Here is a 27,348-nt window from a genome sequence, read left to right as displayed (position 1 = left end):
TTCAGTCAGAGGCAGACATACCGGGTCAATGCACGTTTCTAATTTCAGTCTCTCTGGGCTGACTGTGGCACTGCCATAGACGACAAGCACAAATTGTGAGAATCGCAACTCAGAATTTAATCCCTCTCTTGTAACAAAACCCAGAGCAAATAGCACCCTGCCCAAGAACTGGCCCACCTGCACAATGGAAAAATCTGCCTCGAGACTGACACTTAAGTTTTAAGGGCAGCTGTGGCCCACTCCACAACAGGAAACATATGGTGACAAAATCGAGCATAAACGTGGAGACTTTTGTACAGCTCATATATTCGATTGTGCAAGCGTTTTTAATGGTGTGGCCAGAGAGTGTTCTCATCCGACCCTCAGCACTCACTGAACTTGAGCGTGAGCCAGCGAGCTTGAACCCTGACATCATTAAGGAGAAATCTCATTTAGGACTGCTTCACTTCAAATCTGTCAAAAATAATAACAGCATCAGGAAAATACGTTTCAGGCATCACTGGTGATTAAAATCCAGTCACCATTTGTCTTTTGTACTGCCTTTCCTTGTGATTCATAAAGTTAAGCACGCAGGCTCCCACTAGAGGTACAATTAAAAAAAAATTCAATAAGATAAGAAAACCTTTATTAGTCTCGCATAGGAGAAATTCCCATTTCACAGCAGCAAAGTTATGAAAGGAAGAAGTAGAACAACAAAATATAGGAGCTGCTGGAAAGGCAGCCACTCTCGCGGCGCCATTTTGAAGTCAAAATAACAAAAATAACACAACACAACACATAGGACACAGACAGTCATGCAATCTTCACGTATTTTCTGCATACACTTTGTTGTCTGAAGCAGTTCTAGATGAAAGAGGAGAGGATCAAAGTGTCCTTTCACCAGTGGATCAGAGACGTCATGCTGAAAATGTGCACGCGTCTGCTACAAGCTAAGTTTTGAAAGCAAATATAATATGTACAAACTGTGCATTATGTTTCATTAGCTTGTTTTTTTTTTAATCCAGTAAAACATATTTGTTAAGTACAGTTCAGTGGTATTTAACTTTTAAGTACAATAGACAATCAGACTTAGGGTGGAGAGACTGGGTGCACCTTCGATTGCTAACTTCAGTGCAATTCGACCGCGGTCCAATTGTGTGGCAGCCACTGCACTACCAAATGACCCATGTTACGATTCAAAAAATCATTTGTCATAATTCTGAGTGATGCGGTGTGCGGTAAGAGGAATCTGCCGTTGCTTCCTCCGTGGTCGACTCTGCCTCATCCACCTCCTCTTCTCCGTCGTCGTCCTCTTGAGGAACGCGCTGCTTGGCAAAGCCGGGCTCCTCCTCATCCATGATTTTCAGAAAGTCATACAACTCGACAGAGGGAGGCCAGTCATCATTCCCCAACATGCCTATAAACCGAGACCAATGACTCAATTGAATCTAAAGTAGGAGATCATTCAAAAATTGGTGCCACAGTAAGCCAAAATCATATTCAAAATAGACAGTCCTGAGTTTGCATTTCTATTCCAAATGGTAGCCCTTGGAGAATGTAATGGAAATGAGAAAGTTTAAAAGTGCCAGAGAACAACATCCACATGGCTTTCTAAGTAATACGAAACTGGATAGTACGGCGGGGAGCACGATACAAGGAATGCGTTGCCACACATTATGTTCATTACGCTATTAACAACACATTACCCCACGTTGCCCTTAAGAGCTGAGCTCAAACTCACAGCAGGCACAACTACGGTTTTACTTTAATGGCTCTGAAAAACATTTCCGAAACATTGCAACATGCAAAGGAGCTAAATGAGGTCAGCTTTTCTGAATTCTATTTGTCTTGAGATGGTAATGAGAGAGATTTTGACTTGCAAAATACCATCTATTATCATTATAATAGTACACATTAGGAGGATAATGTTTTGCTGTGTATACATTATTAGATATATTTCCTATTGAGACAACCATGGCAGCTAGCTAGCTAGGCTAGATAGAAAGCAAGCTGGCTAGCTAGAGAGAAAGCTACCACAGCTAGGTGGCTAGCTGGATGGCTGGCGAGATAGATGGATGGATAGATAGATAGATAGATAGATAGATAAAGTATGAATTTCCTTATGTTGAATACAAATGTAAATAAATGTATTTGTTCAAAACTGAAAAGGACATAATCATCGTGTCTTTAGGTTTAAACCCCACTTCTAAAGCACCTGTCCTGTAACTTCAGAGAGGTCTTTTCAAACTGGAGAAAGTGTCAACAATAATGTATTTCACAAGCGTAATACATCTTCTGTGGATAACGATTGATTGAAAGAAACTGTATGAATGAGTGACCATATGTGAAAATGCGAAACAGCAATAGAATCATGTGGTGTAAGTTCATTGAATGCTGTATTTGGTTGTAATAGCAAACTCAGCATGACATCTTTTCCTTCAACAAGCTTTTAAAATGCACTTTCGCTTCGAGAATCTTCTCCTTGCGGAATGGATTGTCTCGCATCGTTTGGGACGTCGGGATCCTTACCTGCAGGAGATTCTTTGGCATCCTCCACTCTTTGCAGCCACTGCAAGACAGACTGGGCTGTGATGGGTGTGTTGGGTGGGTACTCATAAACTTCACGTCCAGAGGGCAAATGAGTGAGAATCAGTGCAGGAAGGGGGGGCAGAGAACCCAGATAGGAGCCCAGGACTGACATACCAGCTGGAGTGTGACCACTGCAATAGAAATGTGTTGGATTCAAAGCAACAACAAAAGACGAATTTTGTGCCTGACTCGCTTTTTAGTAATCTCTCTCCAAGTGGGAAGTATTGTTGTCACCACTTTTAGTTTGTTTCATAAAGGAGCCGTTCAATAGGAGTTGGCAGACTAAAAAGTATTTTTCCTGTGTTGAATGAATCTGAATAATATGACGTTCGATTTTTTTTAAAGTGAACTACTGAATTGAATGAACTGTTCAACAATGTTCTAATTTACTGGATGCAACAATGGAAAAATTAAATATCGTCACGGTCTAATGACATGGCCGCTATTATTTTTTGACACAATGAGTTTCTCCTTTTTTCTCTCGTTCAAACTAAAGGAAGACACCTCGAGAACTAAAGACACCTTGAAAGGAAACACATATTTCCTTCATCGGACTTCACCAAAACCCTACGAAAAATATCGCCACACGGAGGACACTACACTGGCTGTGCTAATCCAGCAATTAAGGTCGCGGGCAGACACCATATTTGTCACCTTGGTAATAACAAGCCATAAATTCAGCCGTAGTCGAAATGAACAGAGACCAAGTCCTCCGAGGGGGCTAATGTTAAGTTAGAAAAGTAAACCTTTTCCCAGAGGAGATTTCCACATGAGAAAGCATGCACATTGCAGTCTACAGAGACCACAATGTGGGATTATTGGGACATTTGATGCTTAATCGGTTGCCCCATCAAATGAGGAAAAGTCATGAAATATAGAGCGCAAAAAAAAAAAGGCAACTATTTTTTTTGGCATAATAAACATTGAATGGGGTCTAATTGGCCCCAAAGGTAATAGGAGGGTTAGAGTGTAGCAGTCCTTCAAGTGGTACGCAAAAGAATCCCGTCCTAAGTACAGTTCAGTTGCATTTAACTTTTAGTTTCAATGCATTTAATTCTCATCTTTCAGAACGATTGGTTTTGAAATGGCGGCCCGGTGGCCGAGCAGTTAGCACATCAGCCTCACAGTGCAGAGGTCGTGTGTTCGATCCCAGGCTCTGGCCTCCTCCCTGTGTGGAGTTTGCATGTTCTCCCTGTGCATGCGTGGGTTTTCTCCGGGTAGTCCGGTTTCCTCCCACATTCCAAAAAAAACATGCTTGGTAGGGTAACTGAACGCTCTAAATTGTCCTGAGGTGTGAGTGTGAGCGTGGATGGTTGTTGGTCTCTGTGTGTCCTGCGATTGGCTGGCAACCGGTTCAGGGTGTCCTCCGCCTACTGCCCGAAGACGGCTGAGATAGGCTGCAGCAACCCCCGCCACCCTTGTGAGGATAAAGAGGATCGGAAAATGGATGGATGGATGGTTTCAAAACATTTCTATTGGTACAACATCGTATTTATGCGCGAAGCATTTTAATTCAAAAAGTATTTAAGTCGTTTTTATTTTCTTATGTTGAAGGACAGTGTCCATCCATCCATTCTCCAAGCCGCTAATTTTCAAATTCTACATCATGTTAAAGTCGTTTGCAATAACTTAAAATTGAATGAAACCTCTGCCTGGATTTCGATCAACACTTCAGCCTGCTCCGTAGACGGCAAATTTGAATGTTGGACGCGATGCTGCTATTTGGAGGGCCTGCTATTTTTATTTTTTTATTTTAAAGGTTTAGTTATGCGTAAAAAAAATATTAGCAGGGGTTCGGATGAAAATTTTAAAGATTAAGGTCCAATAGGCACGCACACTAACAAACACAATTAGCAAAGTGTCGGTCAATAAATAATCCAGAATGTTTGGTGTAAATACGGCATACAGGTGGATCCAGCAGGTCAAGTAGGGCTCCATCCTCTCGCCTCCCGATTCCAGCAGCCTTTTCATCTCCTCCAGCAGCAGCGTGTTCTGCCTCAGCCCGAGCTCGTCCTCCTCTTCTCCAACAAACAACAGGAGAAGAGCTTTTCCCAGGCTGAGGAAGGACGGCAGGTTTTCCACTGTCAGTTCAGGCTGACGATACAACAGAAGGGGGGGGAAAAAAAACTGTCACGTGAATGCGGGACAAACAAATGAAAAATTCAATGAAATGATTCATGTCGTCATAACCGTGTTTCCACAAATGGTGTTTGTATCTGTGGCTTGGAGCTCATAGCGCAACTAACTCGCTTCCAAAAAGTTGCAATGCTGCACATGTCTCTTCTGCAACAAATGTTCTGTGTATTTTATATCTCGCGGACACCGATCCTGACATTGCAAACGACGGCTTTTCACAGGTGGCATCCTGCCTTTGTGACAAACTGACCACAAGCGGAATATTGCCACTTCATCAGAGCAGCGAAAAGATTTTGCTGACGGTGTGAAAGGGGCTACAATAGCTGCAATATCGGGTGCCGTGCCAACAAAAAAAAAAAAAGGGAGCTTGATACCAGATTTACTATTAACTCTTTAATTCTACAAGACGTACTTGTATGTCTTTTTAAAATTAGGCCACGCCTACCAAGGACGTACTTGTACGTCTAAGTCTTTTTTTTTTGTGTCAGAGAGGAGGGTCTGATGCAATCTGTGAATGAGAATAAGCCGTTTGCATTGTAAATCATGTAAAAAAGTGACCAGCAGGTGGCAGTGGTGCCTCACGTGCTTGAAATGCATGCTTTTACAAAAAGCTCTTTTTCTCAGTTTTTTGCCCAGGAATCGCCATTTTTATGAAACTTAGCCATTTTGTAATGGAAAAAATTTGAATTTTTTTTTCTGCTGAAAGAAGAGAGTCCAAACTTTATTTTGGTAGGCCCCATGTTTATATAGCATTAGAACCAAATATTCTGTGGGCCGTGCAAGATCAGTCAAAATCCAGTGAAAATGGCTGCGATTGAGTGAGTTAAGGCCCTGATGAGGTACTATCATAGCGAGGCTATGGTTTAATATGAGCCCATCACTCCCAAAGAGCTTCAAACGTTCTTCATAAAGATATGAGCACAACGTTGGAACTTAAACTTACCAAAGGATGTAGCAGCGCCGCATCAACGTGGGAAACCAACTCATCTGCAGAGGTGAACTGTGACAACGCGGAGGGCGGGGCGTGTCGCTTCCAAGACGGAAACACTAAAACTGCAGGGAGGCTGACAGAGAGGTCGGCAGCCCTAAAAAGCACATTTGGAGAGCACACACACAAAATATACAGTATTTCACAAAAGTGACTCCACCCATTTTCTGAGATACTGACTGCTTAAACAACTTTACAAATATAAAATAAAGTAGAGCTTATCTAACAATGTAAATTCACAGTTTCCTCAAAATACCTCAACCATCAGTTACACTGTCTGAATTTCTGGCAACAAAAGTGAGTATACCCCGAAGTGAAAATGTCCTAATTGGGGCCAATTAGCCATTCCCCCCCCCCCCCCCCCGGTGTCACGTGACTAGTGTTCTACGGTCTCGCAGGTCCAGACATATGAATGCCGCCACCATTGCTGTCGAGGTCAGATGGGTGTCATTCCGTAAGGAAGACTCTTCTAAAGTTGCTGAACAGATTTTGAAGACAATCACACAACGGAGACGGATTACTGCAACCACAACTTATGGTTTGATGAGCCCAAGACAAATGGATTTCGTTCAGATCGTGTCGTGGCCCGGCGACGACCATTGCCTTGCTTTGAAGAAGCCTTAGATAGAAAAGCGCAAGATGTCGAACGTCCACCAGCTCTGTGATGTCATCGTGGGGGCGTGGAAATGGCAAACTAGTGACCTCTGGTGAACTCAATGTCCGGCTGAGTTAAGGAAGGTGCCGGAAAATAACTCTTGGTGGCTTCAAAAAATATTCACACTTGGCGCTCACTTTTGGTGCCAGCACTTTCCACAGACCTTTGAGGTATTTTGAAGAGGACTTTTAAATTGTTGTTCCCGTACACTGACTATTTTCTTGTCGATGTCTATGTGATGGCGGCGTACTCAAAGAAAAAGAGGCAGCGGAATTTAATGGTCAGCGACAACCTTGGTAAGGAGGAATACTTCTCAGTGCCTACCATTCCTGTGCCAGCACGTCTGTCAGCAGGGCACTCAGCACCCTCCCTCGCAACGACTTTGCCGCTTCATTAAAAACGGACACATCTGCCAACAAAACCGCAGAAACGGCCATCGCTTCACACAAACTCATCAACCCATCTTTCGCTCTCTCACATTTCAGTCAGACTTTTAGAACTGAATTTTCCAAAATGGATCCGACGGCGTACGCAATTCATCTATTACCCGAAAGTGTCCGCATCCCAAACAGTCCGACTATTTTGTCAGGGATGTAGCCCGCTAGCTCAGGATGAGGCGTCCCGTGAAGAAATGATGTCACTTCCTGCTGAGTCGACAGAACCTGGGGAGAGGCCGGACGGCTCCTGGATGAAGGACAATGCACACACAGACACAAAGGGGATGGGGGTGGGGGGGCGTCAAGGATTTGGAGCCTGTGAAAGGTTGATTACCGGTACTTTGGGCCTCACCGTTTCCATAACACAAATTGACAAGATGACATTTCTCGGGGCCTGAAAAACGTCATCGCTTTTCTCAAATGACATCCCTTGGCAAAGACAATTTAAAAAAAAAGCTCAAGATGGACCCGTATTGATAGCATAGTGCAGGAAGTGAGCGGGTACGACCCCCCGTGTGGACACCGGTGTTTTCTCTCAAACCAACCCCCCGCCCACCCACCCCACTTGTCCGTTTTTGCATGTTTACACACAGCTCAGCTCAGAATGTCTTTCCTGCGTGTGTTTATTTGGGGTGGTGAAGATATCTTTCATGGTCCTCATCACGCACACGCATTTTGTGGAGTCTCCTCCTGCGTGGGGCTTTATCACAGCTGCAATAGTGGCCAAGACTAACATTCCTTTGAGATGTTGTTTTTCCCTCCACTTTTCTTCATCCCATCAAAAGCTCCCGAGAACGTGATAATTTTTGCTTCATCTGCGAATGACATCCGCTAACGTGAAGTTTTTAATGTTGATCATATTTTTATGGGCTTCCGAGCACACGTGCCAAACTCAAGGCTCGGGAACCAGGTCCAGACCGCAAAATCTTTTTGAGGTGGTCGATGAAAGCAAACGGCGTGTCTCCTTCCTGCTAAGAATGAAACAGTTTGCGCATCATGAATTTATGCTGCAGTCCAATTCGTTGTGCAGTTCCCGTTGCTGTACCTGCCTTGGCCACTAGGAGGCAGTAAACGACAGTTATTGGATTGGATTCAACTTTATTGTCAAATGTACTGTATGTGTAACATACAGCACAGATGAAATTTCTTCCCTCTCAACATAATGCTGACAAAAGGGAAAAAAACTACTAAATCCGATGCTGTAATATTCATCGTTTTCCAGAGGATGAATAATAAACTTGGAATCATTTCAGCAACATTTAAACTCTATTTTCAGAGCTTTCATCGAAGTTTGTCAAACGTGACATGAGAGCAGGGGTGTCCCATATTTTTCCCCAAAGGCAAAGTCGATGAAATTTCAAACTGTCTTTTCACCATCCCCTTTCATTCAGCATACAAACGAAGAAAGGTCAAAGAGTAGAATCTCACAGTAAAATAAAGCGAAGCAGTGGCTCACATCCCAACATTCCTCGGTACACCTGAATGGGCTCGTGAGGGCGGAGTAGCAGGACACTTGGAAAGGCAGTGATTGGCTGGAACGAGATGGGGCGGGAGCCGACTGGCCGAGCAGCGCAGAGGTCGGTCCATTCGCCGCAATCCACTGCGCTCAGGTGAACGTCAACGACGCCAGCATCTGGAAATGCGGCAATAAAAAAAAAAGCGTCGACATGAGTCGATAAGTCCACTCCCATTTACGTAGAAGAGAGTTTAAAAATAAAATGGCATACTGTCAGCAAGTAGTGATTACCTGCAAGCCTCTGGGCCACTTCTGTAAACAAGCTGAGGAAGGCCATTGAAACAGCGTCCCCTGGTGGTAGCATTAGAAACTACAGTGAATAAAATGGACATGCAGTGGTACCTCTACTTAAGAAAGTCTCTTCATACGAAATTTTCAAGTTATGAAACGCCTGAACAGGAAAATATTGTCTCTTGTTACGAAAGCTGGAAGTGCGCATTTGAATGTGAATGCTTGTTTGTTTGTGACTGACTGGTGACCAATCAAGGGTAATCTGCCTGTTGCCTTAAAAAAACAAAAACAATCAAATCGCTTTCAAATCGTAACACATCTATAGGGTCAAATTAAGTTACTCTTCATGACATTTGACTGCCATGTCGCAAGTGACACAATTTTAGATTATAAGTCTTGAACATTTTCTGACACTTTCGTCTTTGTGGTTCTTTTTTTCAGGGCAATTTCAAATGTGTGAAATGTTTTAACTGATACTTAAGAGGCCACATTCCACCCTTGGTTAAATTCCCTATGAGAACAACATTTCAGGTGCCGTTGTGACTTTGTGGCCCGTTCTTGTTTTCATGTCTCGACAGGACAATGCAAACGTTTTCGTTCGCCATTAGATTTGCTGTGTGTGCCATTAACAATCTTACGTAACTACAATGTCACTCAGTTGACTCCATACTGTACCCTCCCGCCAGGGTTCAACTGTTAATATAAGCGACAAAACAAATAAATAACTAAATAACCGAGGGCCACCTTTGCGATTGCGTGTCCCAGGATTCATTTGTTTAAGTCTCAAGATCAAGAGACCAATGGTAAAAATGATTGATGTTCTTTACTCCTTTACCCATACCACGCCACATTTTTTCCTTCTGTCATGTGCAGTACTTCCCATCAACAAAGTTCTTGTCATATTTGATTTTGTTGTGTCCGCGTCACGACGCTCAACCCATCTGCCCAACGTTACAGGTTTACAGGACGAGATGAATTCGATGGAAAAGGTACATCACAGAAACAAAGCTAGTGGCGGCCTCTTTCTCATCCTACTGTGTGTTTTTGTCACTCTTCTTGACAGGAAAAAAAAAAAAGAGTTCCTTCTATGACGTCACACATAGTGAAACGTTCAAGGACGAAAGCATAAGAGAGCGACATACATTTGAGGTAGAAGACCACCACCGTGAGGCCGCTTTGAGCTACTGCATCGGGGAAGTCGTCTGACGTCAGTTGGGTAATGGAGTCCGTGTGCACCATGTGGCCTCGATTCACATAGACGGATGCCACAATTTCGTCTTCCAATTCCCCTGGAGAACAAAAATGAAAGCGTACTCATCATCCTTCCATGGCTCCTGGGGCATTCGTTCTCAATTTCTCAACTTTACCATTCGACACGTCGTCCTCAATATTACACTCTTCCCCTTCCAACTCCTCACTTTGCATTTCATCTCCCTCACGATGAAGGAAGAGCTCCAGGAGCTCGTCCGGGTTGTCTAAGGTCAAATACCTGACCTCAGGCCCCTAGAAGTAAGGTTGACACAGGCGACAAAATCAACAAAACTGAAAACACGGCGGGGCCTTGAGAGACGAGTTTAAATCGTTGGGTGACCATGGTCGTAACTTGAAAAACGTATTTGAAATGAATTGAAATACCGATTGAAATACCAATAATCTGTTCCAGCCTCCTGAGGAAAAAAAACCTCAATAAAATGTTTGTAATCATTTTAGTGAAACAAATTGGACAATATTGTACTTTATACAGTAGTGACATAATTAAAGAGAATATAAAGAGCAAACAGTTTCTGTGACTTTTTTTTTTTTTTTTTTTTGCTGCAATGAAATGGGCATTATTCTCCTCCTTCTGATGTGCGCACCTTTGCCACCTGGGGGCAGTGAAATACAGATATACACGCTTCACAACTGAATGAGAAAGATGCGTTAATATCGGTCACTTTTTCGCAGAGGATAAAGAATACATGCTTGTAAGTGTTTTAATATTGGCTGTCTACTTGTGTTGCTGCCCAGTTTGTGTTCGAAAATCCCTTGCTCAAAGGGCTCTGGCACCGCAGTAGCGGTGCAAATTTAGCCCGTTTGTGGGGTTTTGCATTTGCATTAGACTGACTGGCTAAATTACCGGTACGTGTAATTCTCTTTGTTTTCCTTGGTATGCTTAGTTTGACAACAAACTTCAACCGGGAGTGGCCATGCAGAGCTCGCTTGTTATAAAGGGGGTTGAAATGAGTTGAGTTCACTGCCGCCATTCAGCGTGCATATCTCCAATTTTTGCTCACGAATTCATGGGAAAACAAAATTAATAAATCACCCAAATGATTTCTTTGTAAATCGCCTCACTCGTAATCAAGGCACCGCTGTTTACGGAAATATTGTAAATCATCACCAAACCTCATCCGGCAGCCTGTAAGCAGCGTTATATTCAACCGGCGTTTTCACCGCAGGGCTCTTCCTTGATAACACAAAGATCGAATCCATTCCGATGGTCTGATGACCAGAAAAGAACGTGCAAGACGACTTGTTGATTTACCTTGTATCTTACCTGTGCACGAGCGTCATCAGGGCAACGCCCCGGAGCCTCCAGGCCAGCGCCTCGGCCGTGTCGCGATCCAGTCGCTCTGTTTCGGAATGCGAGAACAGAAAGACCTGGGGGGTCTGGCGGTAGGGGAAGAGTGGGCTCGGAACAGCGGCGGGGTCTTTGTATACTTCCGACTGGCGACACGGAACGACGGAGCAGAAAAGCGCACAAAATGAATCGCGGCGCTGTAAACGATGTGTTGCTTTCCCTTTGCCGTTTGTAAGAAAGCAAAGGAGCCTGGTTACCAACAGCGGCGCCTCCATCAGTTGCAGGAAGGCGTGCAGGCTGAGCGTGGACAGCGGCGTCCTCATCGGTGTCAACGGGCAGCGCTCGGAGTTGGGGGCCGCGCAGTGGAGGAACCACACGCGAGACAACGGAGAGGATCTGTGAACGCTGAAAGGAAAAGCCTTTAAATTCATTTCCTTGGCAACGAGATCGGATGAGAAGACAAACATACCCCAAGTGCTTCAAGACAGGGCCTCCAGTTATGAGGATGAACTGGTGTTTTGATCCGTACACATAAGCCGTCTCCATGACGGATCTGTGTTCTAAAGTAACACAGACGCAACAGCTTACTGGTAATGATGGGAAAAACGAAGCTTCATGAAGCACCTGTGATACTTTTTGACACCTTTAGATGGTGCTCTTGGTTTAAATATAAAGGTTAGTGCAATGGAAATGTATTAAAATGCCAATGCAGATTTAAACCAAGAGTGCCCTCTAGAGGAGTCAAAAACTTACACAAGGGACAATTTGGAGCGTTCAATCAGCCTGCCATACATGTTTTTGGAATGTGAGAGGAAACCGGAGTACCCGGAGAAAACCCACGCAGGCCCAGGAGAACATGCAAACTCCACACAGGGAGGTCAGAGCCAGAATGTGCGAACCACTGGACCACCAAAATGTATTATTATTATTATTACACATCCCAGTCACTGAGGGCTGGGGGGGGGGGGGGGGGGGTGTCTTGAGACGAACGTAGGCAGTGGCGCTCTCATGTACGCGGCAATGTAGCGTATGAAGTCAGCAATGTGAACCGCTACAGCGCCGTGTACGTTTGATCAGCGACGTCCGTACCTTGTGTGCCAAGACTGCTGACATAAGCCAGCACGATGTCCTTCTTTCCTCTGACGGACTTCTCCATGACCAAGAGGTCGGCGTCCGAATGCACGTACTTGACCTCGTCACGCAAAATGGCGCTGAAGGGGGAACATGAGAGACTGCGTTTGGTTTTACGAACATGCAGTTGAATGTTCATCGATAAATATATCAAACTGATTTTCATCACAACTGAAACAACAACAACAAGGGTGTTAGGGATGATGATCAACAAAGAGGAAAAAGAGTAATCAGGCTGAACAAATAAAGCACTCCAACAAAGACAACAGCAATGAAACATTTTTGAATACGTACTTGTGATTAGCCTGAGGGACTGTTTGCTTACTTACAACAAGACTTCAGAGACAATGGAGTTGACGTCAAACACGGTGTCCAAATCAAAGCTCAAGAACTCCTTGCCATCCCTTCAAAAACAGATATTTGGAGTTCAACAACAACAAACAAACACAAAATTTGATTTACGACCTCGTTGACTGCAACCAGTGGTGAACAAGCTTGCTTGTCAACAAATATGTTTGCTAACCTACCTGTGGCTCTCTCTCAATCTTTATGCCATTCAATGGGACAACTTTATACCCGGAAAGACAGACTTAGGCTATTTTAGGAGTAACTAGTCAGACTTTACAAGTCTAAACTACGTACTGGGTATTATACTTACACTCCACATACCTGAAAAGAAAAGCAGTCTGCTGCACCATTTCTTTCGTGCAGTATGAGGGAACCCTCTCCTTTTTGCAGTTGATCTACAAAATAATAATAATGATAATAATAATCAATCGATAATGTCATATTGGTAGCCCTTTTAGATATCAACAATGAACTATTTAAACTCATCCTTGATCGTTAAGACTCATGACATTACGTATTACCTTGCCCACGAGTACTCCATAATCTTTCAGAACATCTGCAGACTTTTTCAATTCCCCCAAGAAGAGAGAGACGGTTTGGGAGACTGACGACAGAGGAGAACAGGAAGAAATGATTCATTCTCGGCAGTCGGGAGCAAGCGAAGTGGTCAGTGCGGCACCGCAATACCTTGACTCTCAAAATAGATGAAGACCATCTTCCCAGAATTGATTTTGTCATCAAAGTCCACAGCCGTAAATTCGAGCAGCAGTCCTGATGCATTGAACGTGTCTGTGCATCCGTCACTTGTGCACAGCAGCAAGAAAGTCACACGCAGCCACATCATGGACAAGCAAGGCTGACTTGGCCTCCGCAGGAAAAACTGAAGGGAAAAAGATTTGAGAGTACTGTACTAGTGTTTGGCGTTTGAATTGTTACTTAAATTGTACCGCTATTTACTGTATACTACATATATTTACTGGGCGTTTTTATTGAGTGATTGATTAGTGGGTATAAAAAAGAAAATGGTTACCAAAGCAGCTTTTGATTAGTGGGTATAAAAAAGAAAATGGTTTCCAAAGCAGCTTTGGGCAGGTGCCAAAGGATAGAAGACAGAAAAGTAGTTTTCAGCAAAAGGAGGAGGGCGTTAAATGAAGTGTGTCCAAGGGAAGACAGGAAGATGGGAACGAAGGATGAATGAAGGCAGAAAGGAACGCAGGAAGGAACCTAGCAAGGAAGGAAGGAAGGCAAGAAGGAAGGACGCAAAGAAGGATGTATGAATAAATAGCAGGTGTAGGGGAAGGAAGGCAGAAATAAAAAAGGTTATCAGAAAGAAGGTCAGAAAGGGAAAGGTCAAGATGGGTGAAAAATGTAAATGATAAAAGAACAAAAATGTAAAAACATATAAATATAATATATACATACATATAAATAAAGAGTAATGTTAATCCGTATCATGTAAAAGTGCAAAATGTAAAATGATTCGATAGTATGATGACAAAGGAAGCTGGTGGATAGCCTACCTGAAAAACTTTTATTTTTCAGAGTGGAAAAAATAGCAATAACCCTCAGTTAATGTGAATCATGTAATGCCGAAAGCATCGCGACGTCGGCGACCTCATTCCTCGTGGTGTAAAACAGGATGAACCGTGCCAAAATTGTGCCTCGGGTTAAAACAAGAACGAGTGACCAGTGTACAGTATTAGCATGGTGTGCTAGCTACCGCTTAGTTCCAACGGGTTCTCTTTTGTTTTTGTTGTTTTTCATTTGAGACCAGGAAGACAGTCTGAAAAAGCGTTAAACCATAAATCCGTGGAAAAGCTAGTTTGATATGCTGCATTATTGTTCATCGGGAAGCGCATTGTGAAAGTAAACTCAAACATTGTTGTTTTGAATATGGGACACGAATACAAGTTACACATGTTATTAATAACTTCCCTGAGTACTTTTCAAAATAATATTATTTAAGTGCCCATATATGCACGTACAAAACCTGAAAAAATGCACAAAATAAACAAATTGAGAAAAATAAATATCTAATATAATATATTAATATGAGTCGGTGTTTGAAATTGTACAAACGTGTTGCACCACTTTCATTGGATTTTATTATGCAGGTTTTTTCTCCTGTAGCACCATTAACTGTTTGGCTCATATAACCACATGTTTTTCCTAAACCAATCGGGTCGTCGAAAGGTTTAGGAAGACTGGCCAATCGCCGCAGATAAAAGGAGGGCAGTCTGTCAGGTCACGTCATCATAGACCAATGCAATAAGCAAATTGTGGAGGCTCGGGTCCACGCTCAGCCAATAAAATGTCTCACTGGCTGAGTGGGCGTGACTCCCACGTGGTCACTTTTGCTAGGAAACTATCTAGACCTGTTGGCTCCTGAGTCATCTGTACCTCATTGAAGCGGGCCGACCATTGAGCCAAGATGGCGGTGACGGAGCGTTTTCTTGTTTAAAACTAGAGCTTGGGGGCGGGTCTCTAATTGCATCACAGCTGATCTGGAGGAACCCCCCCTCCCCCTAGTTGTTTTTTTTTGCATGCGAGTCGCTGGAGAATTTCCTTCTTATTTTTCATTTTACCTTGTTTGAGCGTTCAACAATTAGAGTGGCTTTCTTCTTCACGCCATCATTTTAGTTCATACGGCCGCGCGCAGTTCCACGATGCCCCTTATTTTAAGGAATAATGCTTTGACCGCACATTTCAAAGGAATCTTTTGTGAATTCGAGTCAGCTTTGACCCAGTTTTGCCGTTCGCGGCTTTGCTTGTGTTAGTTACCAGCGGAGATGTTTTCTACCAGTGAGGAGGTCACTTCGAGCTTGTTGAGCCCCGTGCAGGAGGACCCCGAAGGAGATGCCATCTCCCCCGCCTTGGAGCTGAGTCTCACCACCGCGTACACCGTCCTGTACTTGCTCCTCTTCGGCTTCGTCTACCTGCAGCTGTGGCTCATTCTGCACTACGGATACAAGCGCTTCAGCTACCAGAGTGCGTTCTTGTTTCTGTGTTTACTGTGGGCAGCGCTCCGGACGACCCTCTTCTCCTTCTACTTTGAAAATGCGGCGCAGGCCATGCAGCTGCAGCCGCTGGCCTACTGGCTGCTTTACTGCTGCCCGGTGTGCCTCCAGTTTTTCACCCTCTGCCTGCTCAACCTCTACTTCTGGCAGGTAAGAACTCCGAAATGGCAATGGCGGGGGTATTTCGTTTGTTATCGCAATCATTCGGGCAGTCGGGCAAACAAAAGGCATTGTTGTACCTCCATCAACTTTATTGTGCTTAAACGCACACAAAATGAGTTTTTTGGGTAAAGCAGTTGACGGTACTACTGGCTAATTTTATGATTGGTGAGAAAAATCAGCCTTCTGTGGTCACACCTGCCTCTCATTTGACATGCAATCACAGAAACCCGAGGAAAACCTGTTACCTTGTTAGTCAAGAAAGAGCACTAGGGGTGTGCAGAGGGCTGGGCAGCAAGGGGCACACAGCCCCCACCCATGGCCCCCCCAAAAATTGAATTGGCACCCTAACATCTTTGGCTGGGCAATGCACCAGAGTCCTGTGTATCAGCCAGCAAAGTCTTCCATCCAACAACCACACCTCGCCCCTTCCCCCCCAAAGCCCCCAATTCCCCCTTTTCACCCCTATAGTATGGGACATTCAAGATGGACACGCATTCATTTTTTAAGGGGCATCCAGGCAAGCTAGCTTAATTTACATAGCATATTTCATACAAAAGGTAGCTCGGTGTGCTTCACATGCTTACATGTCCAACATTTTAAAGCATTTAAACACTAAAGAACTAAAGACATTGAAAAACGGAAAGCACAGAAATGAAAGATAGCCTACTATCATGACAAAAAGAATGTACAGTGCAAAAAATAGAAAAAAAAAGAAATTGGTCAGTCATAGGCATGGGGGTGGGGGGGGGGGGGGTGAGAAAGAAGCCTCGTTTTTAACCAGGATTAAAAAACACAACACAACACAACACAACACTTGGGACTGACTTCACTTTTGTTGGCATCCAATTCCATTTGTGTGCAGCATAACGGCTAAATGCTGCGTCACCATTTTTGCTTTCAATTGTGGGCTTCATTCATTGACCCGAGTCTGACCTCAAAGCCCTAATGAGTTTTTAGTCCACGAGCATTTCTTTCATCTACTGGATTTTTTGGAGGATCATAAGGCACAATTAAAATCCTTTAACTTTCTCAAAAAATTGACAGCGCGTCTTGTTATCCGATGCGCCTTACGTGTAGATGTCGACTTTTCAGTTTGTTGTCTTTGATCCAAAATTTTTTCCCCACCTACTTTCACACATCAAATCGTGAACAGGTGTCCATTGTTTTGTCATACAAGCAGGAATGAGATCTACTTCCTGTTTCTGTATCTATGAATCATGGGAAATGTAGTCGCACTAACCCAGGGGTTGGGAAACTTTTCCACTCAGAGCCATTTTTTTTACCCAGTTTCCATGGAAAAGACAACACTGGGAACCAGACACTTTTTTGTCATCCATGTTTCAGAAAATCGAATTTTATTCATTAAATGAACACATTTGAACCCCCCCCCAAAAGAAATAAATAAAAATTGCAGAGTTGAAGGTATCTTTCAAATGACTTAAAAAGCTGAACTTGGCGCTGAACATCTAGCAAACAAAAAATGCCGTGAGCCGCCATCTTTTCGGCGCGTGTAGTAACTTGCCCTTCTGACCTATAATTTGACCTTGAAGTTGACATGACCTAACATTTGTCATGAAATGGAATCCCTCATGTGATGTCTAAAACATTTTAAACGTTTCAGAGGTGTAAAATGCTTTTGTTTAGCTGCAATAAGGATTTAAAGTATCCTTACCCCCTCTTTTTTTTTATACAAAAACAAAAATGTGTATAATGAACCCAGACTGCAAAGAGCAGCTTGTGTGTGTCTGCACAACACCTCCACACTAACACGACGAAATCTGCAGCTGAAGGAATAAAGTGAATAAAATAAAGAAGGAATGAGGCTGTTCCGACTGGCCACATGACATCTGATCAAACACCGTGGCCCATCAGATAATTTGTGCTTACAAGAAGGAAATTGAAGACTTTGACTGGAACTTTATTGCTTTTTTTTTTTTTTTTTGTTACCTGGTTACACCAGAAAGAGATATTGGCCCTCTGTCGACATAACGCATACGTCAGGACCGCATGACCATCTGCTGCAAGCATATATCAATTTTACTGAGCCGAATTCCCTGCTGCTTAAATCACCGATGTCTCTCAGGTCTTTTGACATATTAGCGACTTCAAGCAAGTTGTCTCACGTGAACAATTGTCTGGCAGGAATCATTTTAGCATATTATAAACTCTGAACATTTTAAGTGGTTTCGCATTTACCATTTCAACTGCAGCCTTTGGTTTGAATGTCATCCCTCTGTGACCTTGTACATCAGGTGATGTCGTCGGGCTACACTTTTGCACTTGTATGCGAAAAGATTTTGTCCTGGGCTGCGCACACCAAAATGTAGCGAAATGCAGAGTAGATACTGCATTTGCTTCCTGGACATGTGACACGCACTTGTCAAGGGAACCGTGAAGTAGTCGCTCGTCATTGAGTATCGTTGCAATAATGCCGCTATATTTAACCGTCCTCAGCTTGTGCTGATTAGCAACACGGGTGAGCTGGAGTATTACCCAACCTCTCTCTCTTGTGGTTGAGAGGAAAGAAATTCCATCTGTGCTGTATGTTGCACACACAGCACATTCGACAATAATGTTGACTTGACTTTGGCCAAGAGGCGCGGGACACCCTCGACCGGTCGCCAGTCAATGATGGGGCACACAGAGTGGTACCTCGACTTACGAACGTTTCTTCATACGAAATTTTCAAGTTGTGAAACGCCTCAACAGGAAAATATTGCCTGTTGTTACGGACGAAATTTCAAGATGTGAAACGTCAAAATACAGTATGGGCCGCTAGTCGCAGCTCCGAGTTTCCCGAACGCAACATACTTAGAGGTGCGCTGCCATTGGCTATTACCGAGCATCATCCTGGCATCCCGCTGACTAAGAGCGAACTCTACCATGTGTGTCCATAGATAGTTAGGTGTCGATGCAGTGTCCTCGTCATTCGCCCCTCGGGCCACGAGGCGTTCCGATTGTTTTACGTAAATGTGAATCACCCCGAAAAAGTGTTCACCAGTCCGGCGATCGCTCGCTCTGCTGATGTTTGCCTTGAACATTTTTGAATGATTGTTAAAAGCCGAAAAAAAGCAAACGCCCCTGAATCAGTTCTTTACAAAACGGCAGGCAAAAACCACTTCTAAGAGAGAACATGAACGAAAGGGGGCAAAAAACGATGAGGACACTGTTAAAAGTTCAATGACCGGCATTTTACTCTTTACTCTATCTTTGTTTTTTACATGATGCACAACTCTCATTTATTGTGCAATAACATATACTGTACATATATACATATTTTGATGCGTTTTTATGCTTCATAAAACATTTATGTCTGAATTTTGGGGGGCTTGGTACGAATTAGTTAGTTTACAATTACTTTTACATGGAAAACGCGTCTTTACTTACAAAATTTTCGAGTTAAGAAATTTCTTCCAGAACCAATTAATTTCGTAAGGAGAGGTACCACAGAAAAAGTTTACCACCAAAATAAGTCAAATTGTACGCCATACAGACAGACATGCATACCTGTCAACTTGTACGTTTTCCCCGTATTTTATGTTTTTTTTTTTTTTTTATCATTTCAAATCATGTACGGCGTATTACAACTTTTATACGGGGAAAAAAAATTGTGAACCGATCTCACAAAGACCATTTTGGCTCAAATCCAGATCGTGTCACCTGCTGGTAGCCAACGACAATGCCGTCGTCGATCGCTACTATTGTCATGGCAAACCAGCAAAAGTAATCCTCAATCGTGTATTTTTTTTTTCATTGCTGCGTACGGTAGGATTGATAAAGCATGATGTGCGCATGCGCGGTAAGACGTTGTAAGGTTTTTTGTTGCTTTGTAAGGGGAATCGTAATCATTTATGAGTGCAGCTATTAGACGAGGTTGACAGGTATGGACATGAGCCAATTTTTGGGGGTTGTAACTAATGAAGGGGAAACTTATTTTTAAAAAAAAACATCAAAAATACAAAACTTAATTTAATTCATGAGATTTTCAACGTTGACAACTTTACATCAGAATGGCTCTTTATGTTTTTTAGGAGCAGGAAACAACTGTGTCCCCACCCCCACCCAAAAAAATGTAACTCTTCTCACACGCTATGTGCAATGTAAATACAAAGCAAAACAAACTGTCGAGAACAATCCTGGCCGATCAATCGGAGCAAGACCCAAAATGTATCACACTTGGTCTCTTCCCCGTTGCTCCAAATGCTAAAAGTGCAAAAAGGAAACGGCGCAGAGCTCCGGTTGCACTGCGACGTGGACTTTTGAAGACACATTCTGCATTCCCACACCAGAGGCAAGCACTAAAAGCCTCAAGCTGCAAACTAGTGAACATACTGTCGCTACTTGCAGTATACACGCAGACTAAAGAGCCAGGCCTGTGATTTTAGTTGCTCTCCTTACCTTTGAGCACTTCCTTATATACTCTTGGACTCGTAATGATGTTAATTACCATATTTGCCATCCCACAGTTTCATGTTCCTGGCGCAGTCGCCGCCTTTCGAGGTTGCCTTCTGACCTCCATTCTGACACAAAAGGCAGATTGTTGACACACATGCAGTTATGCAACTTGAAAAGTCAGCAGAGAGACGAACGAGGTTGAGTGAGCTCGCCACAAAAAATGGGACCGTAATCGTCGTGGAACCCAGTCGAGATAAGAATGACAAAGATGATTATCTTCGGGTTAGGTCTCATTGAAAGAAACATTCAGCAAGTTCAAAATGCTCTCTTGCACTCTGCAAACACGCCAGCTTTTCATGTTCCAGCTAATGTTTAGCAAGGTTTTGGTTTTTAATAGATTTTTTTCTTTAGGGTCATATAAAGTCTTTTTTTTTTTAACCAAAGTCATTTTTATCCCGTATAGAGAGGAGCCACCTTGCACACCTGATTTGTTTTTTTTTGGGGGGTGGGGGGCTTAAATAATTCTTATTTTGGCTATGGCAGGGGGTCAACTGTCCAACAAACATACAAGTTGTTGAAGTAGATATATCGCTCCATCTTCGTTGCGTCCCAAGCAAATGGTGAACAAGCGGCTTCGAGACGATAACTGCCACTCTCGGGTAGAGATTAACATAAAACTACACGTAAGACGGAGAATTCGATGTGTACTTAAAACAACCGGAGCTCGTCGCAGCAACAACGTGGTTTGTATTTCCGTTATTAGAAGTGCAGCCGTAATTGCGACGTACGTGGTCAAGTCGATTAAACGCCTCAAGAAGAATGTTTGTGTCGTGTTTGTCCTCCTCCAGAAACCATATGAAAACAACTCAACTGTATTTATAGAGCACTTTCAAACAGCCATGGCTGCATACAAAGTGCTGTACATAGAGCAAAACAAAAGATAGATTTCCCTCCCCCAGCTTTTTACATTTTTGAAAAAGCTCCAGGGAGCCACTAGGGCGGCGCTAAAGAGCCACATGAGGCTCCAGAGGCGCGGGTTGCCGACCCCCGCGCTGTACGATTGAAGCAGTGAGATTATTTCACTTTATGAAGTGTAACACATGCCTGCTATCTTACAGTTGTCAAATTCGGGGCTGTGTGAGCATGTTGTAAATCCAATTGATGTACACCGCAAAGACAGAATTAAATTTTTGTCGGAGGGCGGGGTTGAGGGGGGTATGGGTGAGTGTTTGTGTTCAATTAATTACACGGGAATGTCTTGAGACTCTGTCAAGTTCACACGGCTCTATGAAAAGAAGATCATTTTGCTCCTCTTCTGACCTTCTCTTACTCAACACTTCCCATCACTTGTATCATGCGTCATGCCTTTTGACATTCATACTCTTTGTTTTATTGTGTATTTCTTAGGTGGTGTTTAAGGCAAAAGCCAAATATTCCCCAGAGCTCACAAAATACAGGTAAGTACAGTTTGTTGAAATACAAAAACTTTAAGAGATATTAATCTGCCATTGTGTATGCTGTGGTTGTAGTTTGCAGTGCAGTCGTCGTGTGTCTCGTGTTCATTTTGCAGTGACAGCATAACACATTTGAAAATGGGGAAATGAAAAGGGCTCTGATTGTACACCGCCAGCATCCACCGCCACAATCATCACTATTGTGGTTTCTTTTTTTCTTTTTTTTTCGCAACTTGGATTAAATTAAATTCATAACCACATGGAACAACAAGTTGCATGTCGGAAAAGTTAAGGGTTGTATTTTTGTCCATGCTCCAGCACCCCCCGCAACCCTTTTATGAGGATAAAAGCGGTTTAGAAAATGGATGGATACTGTAGATCACAGGTGTCAAAGTCAAGGCCCGGGGGCCAGATCTGGCCTGCCACATCATCTTATGTGGCCCGTGAAAGCAAATCAAACGTGTCAACTTCCATGATACTTGCTAAAATCTGTACCGAAAAAATTTTGTTAACCGGTTTACACTCCCTTGAACAATAATCGAAGAAACAACAAACAAATAGTTGACTGATATCAAAACTCGTAATCAGTCTTTTTGTGTGTCTGTGTGTGTGTGTGTACAAGTCATAATACGATGCGATGATTAAACATTTCTTTGGCCGTAACGGTCCTCCGAAGGAACACGTAACTCCAAAGTGGCCCGCGAGAAAAATGAGTTTGACACCCCTGTTGTAGATGGTGCATTTGTACCTAATGAAGTGTCCAGTAAGTGTGTCGCATGAAACTTGCGAATGCTCTGCGATACAGCTTTTGTTTGTCTTTCTCCCCAGGATTGCCCTCTCAGTGTTCTTGCTGTCCCTCTGTATATGTTTCCTTGTGGTGAATTTAACGTGCGCATTGTTGGTGCAAGGAGCTTTGGAGCGTTCAGAATTGCCAAGGTAAGGGTTAGAGATCCTGTTGGAACAAGTGAATAATTACAATAAGGACATACCGCATATTGTTAGCCGAATAGCATAATTGCACCAAACGTTTTGACTGCCTCACAATCACAAAGGTGCCGATCAATAGAAATGAATCATTTCCTGAAAAAAATGTATCTGAATGTTCATACTTTCAAAAACCTGTTGTCCGAATTTTAAATACTCAAGTCAAGCGGAGACACCAAGAGAATTTAGTAGGCCACCACATTTCACCCATAACACTAAACTGGATGCCCGGGAGGAAAATGACTGCCATGTTTTAACAAGTGCTCTGTGATGTGTCAAGTGACAGGAGTGTGAGACATGCTGTCCTGGCCCGCGTCCTGATCAACGACAGTCTTTTTGTCCTGTGTGCCGTGTCTTTGGCAGTCTGCATCTTCCGCATTGCCAAGATGTCCTCCGCCAATGTTTTCCTCCAATCCAAGGTAAGGGAAAGTGAAAAATTTCCTTCGTACACAGATGGTAGCTCACGATCACAGAACAGTCTTTGACATTTTATGTCTTCGATATACAAAATTATGAGTACATCATTACAAAAGAACCTAGAACAACACCCAAAGGACTCCAGACCTCGCTGGCCTCAGTTCAGGTCAGTGTTCACGAGTCTACCATAAGAAAGACACTGGCCAAAAACGGCATCCGTGGGAGAGTTCCCTGGTGAAAACCACCACTGTCGAAAAAGGACACAAAGGCTCATCTCACATTTGCCAAAAGACATCATTCTGTGGTCTGATGAGTCATAATTTGAACTTTTTAGTAGATGTCCGGCCCATTACTTCTGGGTTTAAAAAACAGCATTTAATAAAAAGAACATGCCAACCAGGAAACGTGGTGGTGGCAGTGTGATGATCTGTGGCTGCTTTGCTACCTCAGGACCAGGACAACTTGCTGTGATTAATGGGACAATAAATTCTGCTATCTACCAGACAATCCTTGGGTTGTCCCTGTGTGATATTAAAATTGATTTGATAAACTGAAACCTATGTGCGATAAATATACAAAGAACACACAAATCGGGAAGGGAGCAAATCCTTTTTCACGGCACTGTACTACAGCGTGAGAGGGCCGAATAATTTTTGTGGATTTGGATTGACATGCAGGACAAATATACTACATAAATCAATAATATAAACATTTTTTAATTTATTTTATTTACTTATGGGGGTAAAAATTGCACAAAATTTGTATGCACAAAAGCCCTGTACATTGGGGGGGGGGGGGATCATAGTATTGTGTTTTTGTGGGGGGTTTTTTTTTTAAAATAAAATCCGGATCCGGTAGATGTGTGTGGGAGCGCTGATGAAAAATTTGTTGCTCACCCTGCACTAGAGGTAACGCCTTTGAAAATCACTGCTGTACAGCATGTGGTTAGTTGGCAGACTTTCCTCATATAGTGACCGGTTCCCAGTTGGAATCTCAGTTAAGGTCTTTTACATTTTGTCCGGGTTTTCCAGCTTCCTCTCATATATTAAAAATGAACGGTTGTTTGCCTTTACTGTCTGTGCTACACACGTGTTTGGCTGCCAACCAGTTGTAGGTGTTGCCGCGTCTCTCGCGGGAAGTCAGCTGGGATAGGCTCCAGCTCACACTTGACCCTCAACAGCATAAGCTGTTACAGAAAATAAATGAGTGGCATGTGTTGAAGAGATGTTCCAACAGACTTGAATATGCTGTTTTCATTTACGGTCTGTTTTTCTGCAGGGGACATCAGTGTGTCAGGCGACAGCTGTAGGAGCATTGGTGATTCTCCTCTATACATCGAGAGCTTGTTACAACCTGGTGGTGGCGCTGTCTCCACTGGGCAGACCTGATTTGTGCAACTACAGCTGGTACAGTGGTTCAGATCAGGTGAATGGTCATTGCTCAATTTAGGGAGGGGTGTCAGTAAAATTTTGTGTTTATTTTGCTGCGTTATTTTTTTTTTTTTTTACCCATTGTAATATAATGGGGGTCAACAAAAAGAATGATAAAATCAAATCAACAGTTCCTAATAGAGATGGTCTCATCAACACAATACAAAAATCCAGTACAACAGCATGCAGCTGTTCCACGTAGAGCACGCCAAAATCTCATCTCATAATATGACCAAAAAAACACAAATAAAAATGTCATTTAAAAAAAAAACATGAATATGATATTGGTGACGAGCCACGCAAGACGCTGACTTGTCTCAGCCGCTCTTCCCTTTCTTATCCGTGTGTTTGAAAAGGAAATACGCTCATTTTATTTATTCTAATGATGAAATCCTTGACATTACATTGATTTAAAAAAAAAATCAATGTAAAGGACGGACCACAGAACTCAAATGTAAAGTTATAAAATGTATTTACTATTCGTTTTTCTTTTAATTAATTCTTCGCATGCAGTGGAGGGGACAGAGAGGCCCGCCTGCCCTGACTGCACGTCCCGTATAAAATATTTTAATTGTGTGTGCTTGTGTTGCAGGCTGATGTTCTGAAGTTCAGCGATGAGGCCTACATGGTTTATGGGATTATTTTATTCTTTTGGGAGCTGCTGCCTACCACCTTGATGGTGCTTTTCTTCCGAGTCCAGAAGCCCAAACAGAACCTGGTAAAATTCAAAATAACCATTAACATGAACTACAGGTGGATACACAGTTTAGTGAAAAGATAATTTGTTTTAATCTGTCACTGGATGTCTTCGTCATAGACGCATTACTTGTATTAAGATATGTACAGTACAATTGCAAACCGTGATTCTTGGCATACTTTCCTGTTTTGTTTTTAGTCTCCAACAAAAATAAAGGAATGGACCTCACAGTACCTTTCCGTTACAAAAGACAAAATGGTACAACACGTTTTAACAAAGCTTTGAACGTGTGCCAGCTCCCCACAGGAATCCTCAACAGCCACACGTTCGGCTCCAGGGATTCTTTTTTTGACAACCCAAGACGATACGACAGCGATGACGACCTGTCCAGAAGCAACAGGGGCGATCGGGCCAGGTGCGAACCGACGTGCGTGTACACACACACACACGCGCGCGCACACACACACACAGAAAGTCGAGTCAAATTCAGTTACTCCTTGACGTCACTGATGTCAGTGCAGCGATCCCCGATTTTTATTTTGGGCCCAAAAAAAAAAGACTAGTCAATACAAGATACATCGGAATACGCCGTTGTTGATCGTAAATCTAGAGTCACATTTGTAAAGTCGGAATTGCGCACTCCCATCTTTCTCCTTTGTCTTTTTTTTCAGCCTGCCGTCCTCCACGGCGCAGCCCAGCTGCGTGTCCGGTTGGTACGGCTCCATCCAGTGTAACGGGACCCTCGCATCGACTCAGCCTTCCTCCACCGCCCCCCTCCTGTTCGCTTACGGAAACATCCAGAGCGCCCAGCACCACCACCACAACTACTACTCCACTCCGCAAAGTAACCAACACCATCACGGTTATTATCACTCCACCCCTCAGAACTGAAACCGAACGGAACTAAAAGCCCTTTCGTTTTGGAACCAATAGAAGAACCGAATCGAGTTTCCCCCGCAACGCATCGTGACTGAATGTGATCTGCAGCCGATTCATCGTCGCAAATATCAACACAGTACTACTTAAGTCTATTTGCACCATCTCATTGTAGATGTCGCAGTAATCCAGAATAAGATTGTTGTGGTCCACGGGAAGGACAGTTTGGCCCCACCCAAAAACTCTTTTATAAGCTTTGCTGCAACCTTTTGCACTTGGATTGTTTATCCTCTGAAAGAGGGAGGAGACGTCACGTCAAATCTCATACTTCTCATTCCTTACGGAAAACGTTTGCACACAATATCGTCAAGTGATGATGTATGTATGGTAGTGGTGGACAAGTGAAGCACTTGTGTAAGTTTTGACTCCTCTAGAGGGCGCTCTTGGTTTAAAGATGCAGTGGAATTTTAATACATTTCCATATCACGAACCTTTATATTTAAACCAAGAGCACCATCTAAAGGTGTCAAAAAATATCACAGGTGCTTCATGAAGCTTCGTTTTGCCATCATAAATGTATGGAGTCATTTGCATGTTTTCGGGTGAAAGTCGGTATGTTTGTGATCTAAATGAGATGAAATGCTTTTATATGCTTTTTTTTAAAACAAAATATTCACCATAGCTTTACTGATTTAACACATTTGTTGGTTTTGCAAATTGCATTTTTGTGTTTGGTGTCCGACCGAGTTTCTGAAAGCAAGTTAACATGTTTGCGTGTTAAATCTCGAAGTGAATTCGATGGGATTCGCCTCGACGTGCTTGATAAACAGCACAGGCGAATGGGCAGAAGGCCAAAAATCTCATGTTCTTGTCCCCCCACCCCCGCAATGAAGACATAAACTACAATAAATAAATAGCTTGAGGTTTCAATCACAGCCTTTCTTTTCTGAAAGGTGATCCCCAAGGGAAATTCCAAGTAGCAAATACCGGTCCCGCAAGTTGAAACTCAAAAACTCCCGCGGAAGTCGCTGCGTGCGCATTCTTGAAATCTGGTCAGTTTGCAAAATCGTTGTCGTTCATAGAAGGAAGTTCTCGGTTCCATTTGACATGTGCAAAGCAGCTTGTGCGGCGCTGCATCCAAATGCAACAAATCAACTTGACGTTCTGTGATCCGATCCTTCAAGAAAAGTTGTCATATAACCAGGACCATACTGAATGTAACCTTTTTTTGTGACAAATCACTAATGTCATGAAAATCAAATAAATGTTTGAATAAAGGCTTCCTGCACTGTTTCTGAGAAAAGTCGGGTTTGTCTCCATCATTTTTTCATATCCTCAGACTCCAG

General features: G+C 43.1%; 2 protein-coding genes across 6 annotated transcripts; one reads left to right on the top strand and one right to left on the bottom strand.

Annotated features, from left to right (window-relative positions):
- Window positions 1–608: 608 nt before the first annotated feature.
- txndc16 (thioredoxin domain containing 16) lies at window positions 609–14,469 on the bottom strand. Of its 2 annotated transcripts, XM_086111573.1 has the most exons (20): window positions 14,091–14,469; window positions 13,258–13,450; window positions 13,092–13,174; window positions 12,892–12,965; window positions 12,552–12,626; window positions 12,181–12,302; window positions 11,561–11,651; window positions 11,349–11,496; window positions 11,068–11,237; window positions 10,917–10,977; window positions 9,899–10,034; window positions 9,674–9,820; window positions 8,532–8,591; window positions 8,213–8,417; window positions 6,895–7,031; window positions 6,672–6,756; window positions 5,648–5,789; window positions 4,475–4,662; window positions 2,509–2,699; window positions 609–1,396 (listed from the first exon to the last, which is right to left on the bottom strand). In XM_086111573.1, the coding sequence occupies exons 2-20, from the start codon at window positions 13,412–13,414 to the stop codon at window positions 1,191–1,193; spliced, it is 2,478 nt and encodes an 825-aa protein (XP_085967699.1). In that variant the 5' UTR covers window positions 13,415–13,450; window positions 14,091–14,469; the 3' UTR covers window positions 609–1,190. The 2 variants fall into 2 exon arrangements, with proteins under 2 accessions (XP_085967699.1, XP_085967708.1); XM_086111582.1 differs by lacking the exons at window positions 12,892–12,965; window positions 13,092–13,174; window positions 13,258–13,450; window positions 14,091–14,469 and having other exon boundaries at window positions 12,548–12,621.
- Window positions 14,470–14,943: 474 nt separating this feature from the next.
- Window positions 14,944–27,305, top strand: gpr137c (G protein-coupled receptor 137c). 4 transcript variants are annotated; one of them, XM_086111619.1, is made up of 8 exons: window positions 14,944–15,737; window positions 21,552–21,601; window positions 22,427–22,534; window positions 22,869–23,001; window positions 24,278–24,424; window positions 25,022–25,147; window positions 25,423–25,541; window positions 25,798–27,305. In XM_086111619.1, exons 1-8 carry the CDS (start codon window positions 15,360–15,362, stop codon window positions 26,015–26,017), a joined length of 1,281 nt encoding a protein of 426 aa, XP_085967745.1. In that variant the 5' UTR covers window positions 14,944–15,359; the 3' UTR covers window positions 26,018–27,305. The 4 variants fall into 4 exon arrangements, with proteins under 4 accessions (XP_085967745.1, XP_085967727.1, XP_085967736.1 ...); XM_086111601.1 differs by having other exon boundaries at window positions 25,423–25,553; XM_086111610.1 differs by having other exon boundaries at window positions 22,863–23,001.
- The last annotated feature ends 43 nt before the right edge of the window (window positions 27,306–27,348 follow it).

The sequence above is a fragment of the Hippocampus guttulatus genome, chromosome 1 (assembly GCF_054856545.1).
Source record: "Hippocampus guttulatus isolate MCC_2025c chromosome 1, RoL_Hgut_1.0, whole genome shotgun sequence".
Classification (NCBI taxonomy): Eukaryota; Metazoa; Chordata; class Actinopteri; order Syngnathiformes; family Syngnathidae; genus Hippocampus; species Hippocampus guttulatus.
This window is presented reverse-complemented; position numbering and strand designations above follow the sequence as displayed.

Coding starts and splice junctions, on each gene's coding strand:
- gpr137c (XM_086111594.1), top strand. CDS start 15,360: ATGTTTTCTACCAGTGAGGAGGTCACTTCGAGCTTGTTGAGCCCCGTG. Junction 15,738..21,551: donor TCAACCTCTACTTCTGGCAG/GTAAGAACTCCG, acceptor TGTATTTCTTAG/GTGGTGTTTAAGGCAAAAGC. Junction 25,148..25,422: donor AGAAGCCCAAACAGAACCTG/GTAAAATTCAAA, acceptor AACGTGTGCCAG/CTCCCCACAGGAATCCTCAA.
- txndc16 (XM_086111573.1), bottom strand. CDS start 13,414: ATGATGTGGCTGCGTGTGACTTTCTTGCTGCTGTGCACAAGTGACGGA. Junction 13,175..13,257: donor CATCTATTTTGAGAGTCAAG/GTATTGCGGTGC, acceptor CTCTGTCGTCAG/TCTCCCAAACCGTCTCTCTC. Junction 4,663..5,647: donor CGGCGCTGCTACATCCTTTG/GTAAGTTTAAGT, acceptor TTGTATCGTCAG/CCTGAACTGACAGTGGAAAA.